This window comes from Kryptolebias marmoratus, linkage group LG3 (genome assembly GCF_001649575.2).
Source record: "Kryptolebias marmoratus isolate JLee-2015 linkage group LG3, ASM164957v2, whole genome shotgun sequence".
In the NCBI taxonomy this organism is placed as follows: Eukaryota; Metazoa; Chordata; class Actinopteri; order Cyprinodontiformes; family Rivulidae; genus Kryptolebias; species Kryptolebias marmoratus.
Window position 1 is genome coordinate 18,552,396 of NC_051432.1, and position 11,183 is coordinate 18,563,578.

The following is an 11,183-nucleotide window of genomic DNA, read 5'->3' on the forward strand; positions in this document are numbered from 1 at the left end:
GAGTCATCATTTTCTGGGTTTCATGGCTGAAGGGGACTTCATGGTGGGGCTTTAAACGAGGAAGAAACAGCCGCAGGCAGACATGGGGGATCAAGGGGCTGGCTCAGGTGGGAATGCACTGAAAAGGTAAGGAATCACTCCTTCCCCCACAATTATGGTCAAAACTAATCTTTAAACTGCATGAAAACCCCCCAAACTGCGAGGGAAGTCCAGCATGAAGCACTTTCTAGTTTGTTTTAGTTTATAGGTCTATAACTTGTGTTCATGCATGGGCGTAAATCCCATGACCTGAAACATATTTCCACTTTTCAATAAAATTAAACATTTGGAACAAGACTGTATTTTCATCACCTCGCAACTAAAAAAAAATATATATATATATATATGTTTTGGCATGTGCTAAAGAAATGGCTTTTATAGGAAGTCATTTATGTCAAACAATAAAGAACAACTTTAACCACAGGAGGAGGTCTAAGATTTCAGCTGCCTAAAACCTACGGTGGAGCATTAAGCCTCATATCCAATCTTCACCTTCATACAGGTGACCAAAACAACTCTTGTGAGCTAGGCTAACAATGACCCTAATGACCCTCCGCCCTGAGGGTCATTTGGGTCTTTGACGACAGAACAGGAATCTTTAAGGAGTGCTCTGGTTTTTAACCTTGTTGTGCGAGGCCATTTAATGATTTATAAACAAATGAAGGGATTTTGAAATAGATTTTGCTTCCAATAGAAAGAACAGGTGTGATGTGTTTAAACTTCCCAGTTCCTGTGAGAATAAGAGCAACAGCGTAATAAATGAGCTGTAGTCCGTTTACAGCACAGACCTGTAAACACTCAAAAAAACCGTTTAGTGACATGGTTGACGTGGCTTTTCATTTTTAGATCTCTATCTAACACAACACCAAGGTTTCGATGCTTCAAAGGACAGCAAAGAATGGGTTTCTTCCCACTGGCTTCTCAACTCTTCTGTCCTTGAACAGAATTTACTTCCTTTACCTGGACCAGATATTTTCACTCATTATTGTGCGACTTCAAAATTGTAAATGCCAAATGACGTGTAGCTGACGTGGGTTGGTTTGCATTAAATAAATCTATGAAACAAGACATAATTACATGATTTAAACAACAAATGTTTATTTTCTCTCAGTTTCATTTGCAACAAACAGCGTTTTATTCACCAGATTGTTTATCTAAAAAATGACACATTTCTGTATTTTCTATTAGTTTTTAAAAATAAGATGTAGTTTCTCCTCATGAAAAATAAAATGTACTCATTGTAATGAAATGAAGATCAGTCCAAAACAAATTATTAGTGAAAAACAAAACCCAAGCAATTATCCTCTCATACTGCTGGTTTGAGTGACCCCAAATTAAAAAATTGAAAGTAAACATTTGCAGACGGCTGCCATCTACCACCGGTATTTGTTTACCTTCAGAAGCAGCTGAAGTGACCTGAAATAGCTCGACGTTGGTGACGTCCAGTAAAGAGCTTGGAGAAGTTTGACAATTGTGATGTGCTGGTACAAATTTAAACTCAGGTTTGTTGAGTAAACATGCTTTGTTTATATTAAAAGTAAGATTAGAGGACACCCACAACCCTTGCAACTCTTTTCATGTTTTGGACGGATTTTGCACACTTAAACAATATTTACTTTGTAACAATATTTATTTTGAATACTTTATAAACTTAGGCTACAGAGATGTGTATAAGTCATCACAGAGCTCTTTATGACAAGAATTTTAAAGCAGTTTACATAAAGCTCTGTAAACTAGATACCTAGTTTTTTTTAATATGGATGTTTGAATAAGAGAAGTTGAGTTGCTTCCTTCATTTATCAGACCAAAAATTAACTTATTATGCTCTAAAATATACAGGCAGTTCTATTGTGAGTTTACCTACACAGTAAAGTGTTGTTCACATTTGTTTTTGTAACTAATTATAGTTGGTTGGTTGAGGACCCAAGGGTGTAGGCAGCCGGTGACAGGCAGGCAGGCTAAATAATAATAATAATAATAATTGATTAAAGTCAAACAAGGCCAAGGTCTGTCTTTATGGTTCTTTATGGTCAATCACGTGACTCAAGCTTCTATGTGAATTTCGATGGATTCAGCCGAGCGGTTTGTTTTCATTAAGTGTGGACCCACATTTCATAATTACATATCAATATATCTGGAAAACTACTGGAGTAATCTTTTTCAAACTGCATTGTTCGATATAGTTCAGGATAATTTCACACTGTACAATGGGGAACTTTAAGCTGAGTCTCAATAAGGTGTGACATACTCACTAGTTTCTAATTCTTTTCTTTTTAGGCAACTCGCTGAGAGTCCAAGTCATCAGAAGATACCTTTGTTTCTGAAGACGTTCCTGTTCTTGGTTTGCGTATCAGCCTTCATCATGTGTCTGGCCCTGTCCAAGAGCTCTCTATCAGGGTGGCAGAGGTTTGCATTCCACCAGCGCTACAACTGGCTGTTCAACCAGACCTTTAGAGTTAACAAAGTACCTGCTTATCGCATCCATCCGAAACACAAAGCTTTTGTAACTGCAACTCACAAAACCACAGAACCTCCTACTCTGAAACCTCGAGGTATTGAGTACCATCAAGCCTATCCGAAGAACTATGACTTTGTTATGGACAACCCAGACGTCTGCAGAAACAGGACGCCTTTCTTGGTTCTGATGGTTCCAGTGGCACCAAAGAACATAGCAGCTCGGGATGCCATCCGACAGACGTGGGGCAAGGACAACATGGTTCAGGGGAAGGTGGTACTCACTCTGTTCATGTTGGGTCTGTCTGATGAAGCTGATGCTGAGAAGGTGAAACTAGAGAACCAGCAGCACCACGATCTGATCCAGAGTGACTTCATGGACACGTATCTCAATCTGACCATCAAAACCATGGTGATCATGGACTGGCTGGCCACACGCTGCCCTTCAGCAGCCTTTGCTATGAAGGTTGACTCTGACATGTTCCTGAACATCGACAACCTGGTGATCATGCTTCAGACACCAGGGATACCACAGCAGGACTACCTGACAGGAATGCTTGCGAAGAACACGAATGTTGTTCAATCAAAGAACTCCAAGTGGTACGTTCCTGAGGAGCTGTACCCTGAACCTCGGTACCCGACTTACACTCTGGGCATGGGATACATTTTTTCCAATGACCTTCCTGAGAAATTTGTGGAAGCTTCCAAATCCATCAAACCCTTTAATATTGAGGATGCTTACATTGGAATGTGCATGAAAAAACTTGGACTTTCACCTACCTCACCCCCAAATCCCTCCCAGTTCAAGGACTATAACAGACAATATAATCGCTGTGAATTCTCTAAAATCATCACCTACATCCTCAGCACTTCGGAACAACTGAAAAGATACTGGGCGGACTATAAGAAACCTGGACCACATTGTTAGGACAACAGGTTCTGCAGATGCACTGAGAAATCCCTTGGGGGACACGGGTGCAACTTTTTTATCGTCTACTGAACTGTAACTTCCAGTTTTGGTAGTTAGATTTGGGCTACCAATTGCTAAAGGCACATTTTTAATAATTTAAAAAGAAATCTAACTTCTTAAGTTACAGTGTGTTCATTTGAACTGTTTTTTTCTGACTCAAGTGGGATTTGTAAATGTAAAATGAAGGGAATGTGATCATCTTTGGCTTTGACTGGGTTTATAGTGCAATATTGTCTATTAGTACATCAACTGTGTTAGCATGAACAATAAATTTATGCATAAAAAATGAACCCATTTGCATAAAGAATGAACATAAAGAATGAACCCATCACTTTGCACTGCCCTGTTGCTGAAAAGTGCTATATAAATAAATTTGACTCCTGCATGCCTTACCTGTCCATCGTCCACCGCTCCTCACTCCTAGGCTTTCCACGCCCCTTCCCCGTGATCCTCCACCGGCTGAAGGAAGACACACCGGGACCATCAACTGCCTTCCACTCACCTCTTCCTGGTGTTCATCCACAAACAATTCCAAGCAAGTGCTACAACCAATTACCCTGCAATTCCACCTTCTAGGTCAGTGGTCTCCAATCTTGGTTCTCGAGAGTCATTATCCTGCATGTTTTACTTGTTTTTTTGCTCCAACACACCTGATTTGAATCAATGGGTGATTAACAAGCTTCTGTAGAACAGGAAGAGGTAATTTAACCACTGAATCAGGTGTGTTAGAGCAGGTAAACAAATAAAACATGCAGGATAGTGGCCCTCGAGGACCAGGATTGGACACCCCTTAGTTAAGAAGAGATGCAAAACAAGAAATGATAAAGTAATAAAATGAAGGTGCTGCTGTGGCAGCAATCTGACCTTTAAAACCCAAAACTTGATATAATTCAGTTAGTTTTACAGATATTGAGCTAAAATTTAATGTGGTGGTAGCTCAGAGTCATCTTCATCACATTTAAAAAAAAAACATTGTGCAAGACCTGTGTTTAAAATGTTGCTGTTAACCATTTGGAGTCAACACTGCCTGTTTGCAAAATATCTCATGAACCAGTGTATGGATTTTAATGAAACCTCCAGGAACTAATTCATGGATGTGCATCTACAACTAATTACCTTTTGGAACCAACCCAATTCAAGATGGCCACCACAACCAACTGACCTTCAGAAAACACAAAAATGGGTTAAATTCAGTCAATATTACACATACCAAGCTGACATTTGGTGTGGTAGTAGCTGACAGTCATTCAAAAGGCAGGCATACTTTGAGTGCTTTTCATCAAGCAAAATCTTTGTCTAAAACGTCAGCATTACTTTTTGAATTCATTGCAGTCTGTGTGGTGATTTGGGTTTTTTCTGTGTTATGGTTTTGTTTTTATTTAGTTTGTTGGTTTGCTTGGTTTCTGTCTTGTCTCTTGTTTCATGTTTCATTTGCTCTTCTTCTTCTTCTTTTCTATTATGGCGGATTGCAAGCAACTTTAAGGTGCATACCGCCACCTACTGTACACGAGTGTGTAGCAACATTTCTTTACATCTCTTAAATTCTATTTATTAATCTTGTATTTTTAAGAAAAATAAATAATGCTTTCCTTAGTCTAAAAATATCCTTTATGTTTCCATCATTTCCTAATATTCCTTTAAGACTTCATTCTTGACCTGTCCTTCTAACTATTCTTTTCAAATTCTCCCTTTCAGATTCATATATTCTACAGTTCATTAATATATGTTCTACATTTTCTTTCTCTCCACATCCTTCACATTTATCATTACTTTTCTTCCCTATTGAATATAAGGTGTCATTTAAATAGGTGTGTCCTACTCTTAATCTGGTCATAATTACTTCTTCCCTTCTGTTTCTCTCATTAATATTTGTAGTTAATACTGACTTTTGCACTTTATATAATCTTCTCCCTTTCTTATCTTCATTCCACCTTTTTTGCCATTCTTCTATTTCTTTATTTTTAATACGTGATTTCCCTTCTCCTTTCCCAAAAGGAATTCTAATTGTTATTGCCATTTCTAAGGCCCTTTTTGCTAATTTATCTGCTTTTTCATTTCCTTTAACCCCTTCATGAGCTGGTACCCAGCAAAACCAGACATCAATGCCACTTCTATATAATCTAAATACACTATGTATCGTTTCTAATACTAAATCTTTCCTATTATTTCCTTCTCCCTGAATGCTTTCTAATACTGCTTTAGAATCTGAACATATCACCACCCTGTCTGGTCGAACCTCCTCTACCCACTGTAAGCTTAATATAACTGCCATCATTTCTGCTGTGAAAACAGATAGGTGATCTGATAATCTTTTGGAGATGTAAATTTCAAACTCTGGTATATTTATTCCTATTCCCACACATCCTTTGAGATTTTTAGAACCATCTGAATAAATATTGAGGTAGTTATAATATGTTTCCCTTAAATATACATCAGTCTTTACACCTATTTCATTTAAATTCCAGTCACTTTTCATTTTAAGAAGTCTCATGTCTACGTTAATCTCAGGAAATAGCCATGGAGGAATAACACTAATTGGATTAATTTGAGCTATTTCCTTATCCTCTAATCCATATTTTTTGGTCAGTTTACTTATCATCCATCCAAATCCATTACTCTGGAACTTTGTATATTCCCAACAGTTTTTTAATATATTTGATGTTATGTTCTCCTCTTCATTACTTTTAATTTTCATCCAATATACTAAGGCTAATTTTATTCTTCTCATTTCCAGCGGAGTCTCTCCAGTCTCTATTAGAAGAGCATTAATAGGTGTTGTTTTCACCACTCCTGTACATATACGTAAAGCCCTACTCTGTAGTCTGTCTATCTTTTGCAGTGTTGTTTTAGCTGCTGCTCCATATATGAAACTGCCATAATCAATTATTGATCTCATAAGAGCCCTATATATGTTTAATAATGACTCTCTGTCTGCACCCCAGTTATTTCCAGCCACAGCCTTAAGTAGATTTATGACCTTCTTACATTTAGTTTCTAAATTTTCTATATGTGTTTTCCATGTATAATAATTATCTAACCATAATCCTAAATATTTAAAATCTTTAACTCTTTCTAAAGGTTGTCCGTATAATGTTAGTGTTCCTGTATCTATATTTCTTTTATTTGTAACAACCATAAAACAGGACTTACTTGCTGATAATTTAAAACCCCATTCATATGACCATTTTTCCACTTTCTTAATTGCTTTTTTAATTTTTTCCACTACATATTTTACATTTTTTCCCCTCATCCATATGGCCCCATCATCTGCATACAATGCAGAGTTTATACATTTATCAGTGTCAGAAAAAATGTCATTAATCATTATATTAAATAATATTGGGCTAATTGCACTTCCTTGAGGAATCCCATTCTCCACATTAAACTCTTTTGAATAATCATTTCCAATCTTAACTTTTATTTTTCTATCCAGCAAAAAATCTGCTACCCAATTAAACATCTTTCCACTAATTCCCATCTGCTTGATTTTTATAAGTAATCCTTCTTTCCACAGTGAATCATATGCTTTTTCTATATCAAAAAATACTATAATCATTATCTCCTTCATTTTCAAAGCTTTCTCTATGTCATTACTTACTCTGATTAGAGCATCCATTGTTGATCTTCCTGTTCTAAAGCCATACTGGCATCCATTTATTAGTTTCTTATGCTCAAGAATATATCCTAATCTACTAACTATTATTTTCTCCATCCATTTACTTAAATGAGAAGTTAAAGCTATTGGTCTATAGTTATTTGGACTAGTAGGATCTTTCCCTGGTTTATTAAATGGAAGTATTATTGCCCTTTTCCAGCTATTTGGTATTAAACCTTCATTCCATATTTTATTAAATAATTGTAATATTAATTTCAATGTTACTTCTGGTATCTGTCGAAACATAGCATAACATAATTGATCCTCCCCTGGAGCTGAATATCCTGTCCCTTTCAGTACCATTTTCATTTCCTTCATGGTTATATTCATGTCTAGTGTTGACATGCATTTCTGACATTTTTCTAAAATATTTTTATAATTTCCTAATTTTTGTATTTTCTGCTGTCTATGAATGTCTGTAAGATGTTCACCACTGTGAACTGCAGCAAATGTCTCCCCTAATATTTCTGCTTTATCTTTATTTAAAACTAATATTTCCTGCCCTCGGACTAATGCTGGTATTTTAACTTCATTTCTTTTCCCCGTCATTTTCCTAAACATTGACCAAACATTCTGTAATTTTATTTCTGAACCTATTGAGGAACAATATTCTCTCCATGTTTTCTTTTTAGCTTCTTTAATAATTTTCCGAGCTATTGCTCTTTTCTTTTTATATTCAATAAGGTTTTCGGTTGTTACATTTTTCTGTAATATTTTAAATGCTTTGTTACGTTCTTTAATTGCTGTACTGCATTCATCATTCCACCAAGGAACTACTTTTTTCTTACCTTTGACTTTGATTTTTGGTATGCTAGAATTTGCAGCATTTAAAATGTGTTCTGTTATCTGATTTGAACATTCTTCAATGTTACCTTTTAATGTAACCATATGGCTGGTTTTTTCACAATTAATTTTAAATTTTTGCCAATTGGCTTTTTTAAAGCACCATCTTGTTAGTATAAATTCTTGTTGCCTATTTATACTGTCATTAATTATTGTACTCACTGGAAAATGATCACTCCCTAGTGTAGTCTCCCTGTGAATATCCCATTCACATGAACTAACAAGACAATCAGTTATTAATGTAACATCTAGACATGACACTGTATTTTTGTGTATATTTACTCTTGTACCTTTTCCATTATTTAGACAAACTAATGACCTTTCATCCATCATTTCTTCAACTATGATACCATTATGATCTGTTTTCTTGCTACCCCATAGACTATTATGTACGTTAAAATCCCCACACCATAATTCTCTTCTATTTATATTTCCTGCAACTTCTGTAAATATTTCACTATCAAGACTTTTACAAGGATTATAATAATTTATAATTATAATATTTCCATATTTTCTTAGTTTAAATATTTCTACATTAATACATTCTAATTCTTTATTCATTATGTTTCTCTTATAAGCTATTCCATCCTTAATTAAAGTGGCACATCCACCTCCACTACCATTACTTCTATCCTGTCTTTCTATGTTATATCCTGGAATTTTAAATTCTAGGTTAGGTTTCAACCATGTTTCTTGTATACATATTATATCTGGAATTATTTCTAAATCATAAATAATTTTTTTAAGTTCTTGTCCATTGGCAATTAAACTTCTAGCATTCCATTGAAGAATATGAATAACTATTATAAGAGTCTATTCCTGAGCATTCTCTGTTGTTTCTGTGGCCCTTAAAATGGTGTGAATCTGATCTGCTTGGATTTCTTTCATATCTAGAAATCTTCCTGCCGCTGTTACAATTTCTTTTATTTTATCACTTTTCTTCTTCATTTGAACTGTAACATTAATAATGTGGCACATAAATGCGACAAAGTTTTCTTTTTTCACCACCATTGAATTTTCATCCACTCTACATTTATGTGAGCATGCTTTTTGTATAATTGTTGTTGGAACTAAGCTTTGTCTTTGATCATTCTGCCCTCGATTTGAACTCCAAATTGTGTTTCTTTGACCCGTTTCTCCTGACCTAATTTCTCTTGAGTCATCTTTCCTTACTCTTTTTAAGGCTTCAGCATATGAAACTCTTTCTGTTATTTTAATTCTTTGAGTTTCTCTAGCTTCCTTTTGTATTTTGCATCCACCATATGCTGCACTATGCTCTCCTCCACAGTTACAGCATTTGACTTTAGCTTCTTTTTCACATTTTCCATATTCATGTTGTCCTCCACATCTTGCACACCTGGGTTTTCCTTTACAATCCTTTGCAATGTGTCCCATTCTTTGACAAGCAAAGCATCTGAGGGGTTTTGGGATGTATTCTCTGACTCTGTAGTTCAAATATCCTAGTTGAATATTTTCTGGCATGACATTTTCAAATTGCAGAATTACTGCCATTGTATCTTTAAGTTCTCCATCTCTTTTACTTTTAATCCTGGTGGCATCTGTTATCTTTCCTCCTTTGATTTCTTTTTTCAACTCCTCCATTGATATTTCTGTTGGAACTCCTAATATTACTCCTCTCAACCTTGCTAAGGACCCTGGAATATGCGCTTTAATTCTTTCCCCCATCAAGTTTTTCATTTTGATTATCTTTTGTTGTTGAGTTTCACTGCTAGCATAGAATAGTACTCTTCTGTTACTCATGATTCTAGCCGTTTTAATTTTTCCTATCTCTTCCTCTATTGCTCTAGTCAGCTTTATTGGGTGGATAAATCCTCCTTCTTGCTTAAATTCCACTATTACCTTAAATTCCACTTCTCTATTAAAGTCATTCTTTTCTCTTGAACTCGCTCTGTCGTTAGTTTTTGTCTTTTTGTTGACTTCTTCTCTGGCTTCACTTTCTTCCGACCAACTTCTTGCCCTTTCTTGTCTCTTCCTAATTGCTCTTTTCATTCTTGCTGATCTTGATATCATCCATTCCATTTCATTACCACTATTCCCTCCTGATGTAGAAGCCATGTTGCTACAGTCAATGTACAGTTTATGCAATCCGCCAAATCACTCCAACCGTCTTCGTTTGTTTGTTTGTTGTTTCACCGACTTCCCTCCGCCTCGGATCAGACCCACACCCTGCTCCCGCCTCTTTACTAACAGTCACAGAAGCTGCTGACTTTCATTTGCTCCTCCTCAGTCTCTCTCTTTATCCCCCTGCCACACCTACACCTGTCCCCACTTTGTAATCACGTCACCTGTCTCCATTTACCTAATTATCCTCAGTCTTTAAAACCCGGTCATTGCCTTCCACACTCCACTGGTCCATTGTCCAATGTCTATTGTTTTCATTCGTTACTGGTTGTTTGTTTCCGTCCTGCTTTTTCCCGGTCCTGTTTCTGTTAGTTTTTAGTTTGTTCTTTATTTGTTTGCTGCCTCGTCAGCTTTTGTTTTGTTAACTTTTCTTGTTTAATAAATTTAGTTTCTTTTTAATATGAGTCTGCGTTCTGGGTTCGCCTCCGTCTCCACCCATCCTGACAGTCTGACTGTTAGCGAAATATCTCATGGACTGCTGGACAGATTTTGATGAAGCTTTCAGAAAGTAAACACTGAGTCAATATCTTCAACTCTTTGAATTTTGGACTCAATCCAATTTAATAAGGCTGCCTCAGCCAACCCAAAGGTGTCTGCAACTCAACCAGTTTTACAGAGTTAACATTTGGTGTGGTAGTAGCTGAGAGTCATTCATATCACATACTCTGAGCCAACTGAGACATTTTGCTATTTTTCAAGCTTTGATCAAAACAGCTATAACTGCATCATTTCTAATCATAAGATGAAATTAGTTTAAAACTCATGGCGAGGCGGCGGGCGATATGCATTCCTTTAGGAAAGCGAGGCCTTCAATTAGCCTGATTTCGTTTAAACTTCTTCTGTGAAAAGAGTTTCAATATGAGCCAACCTTCAAAAACGTCCAAACCAGATCTTATTCCGTGTACTGTTCACGCCCTCCCGTTCTCCATGAGAAACCCTGCACCCTGTGTGTGTGTGTGTGTGTGTGTGTGTGTGTGTGTGTGTGTGCGTGTGGGGGGGGGTAGGATGCGTGTGTGCCAATAGGTGTGTCTCTAAACAGTGCCCTCCCCGCTCCCTCAGTCCAACCAGTGAGAAACATTT

General features: G+C 36.6%; 1 protein-coding gene across 1 annotated transcript in view; it reads left to right on the forward strand.

Moving 5' to 3' along the window:
• Positions 1-4,164, forward strand: part of LOC108239850 (beta-1,3-galactosyltransferase 1-like) — a 17,484-nt gene extending 13,320 nt beyond the window's left edge. Inside the window, exons 2-3 of the mRNA XM_017423234.3 lie at positions 1-126; positions 2,317-4,164. The exon at positions 1-126 is cut by the window's left edge and continues 1 nt beyond it. Coding sequence (XP_017278723.1) covers positions 83-126; positions 2,317-3,421 — 1,149 coding nt within the window. The 5' untranslated portion in view covers positions 1-82 and the 3' untranslated portion in view covers positions 3,422-4,164. The remainder of the gene's footprint in view (positions 127-2,316) is intronic.
• Positions 4,165-11,183: the final 7,019 nt, after the last annotated feature.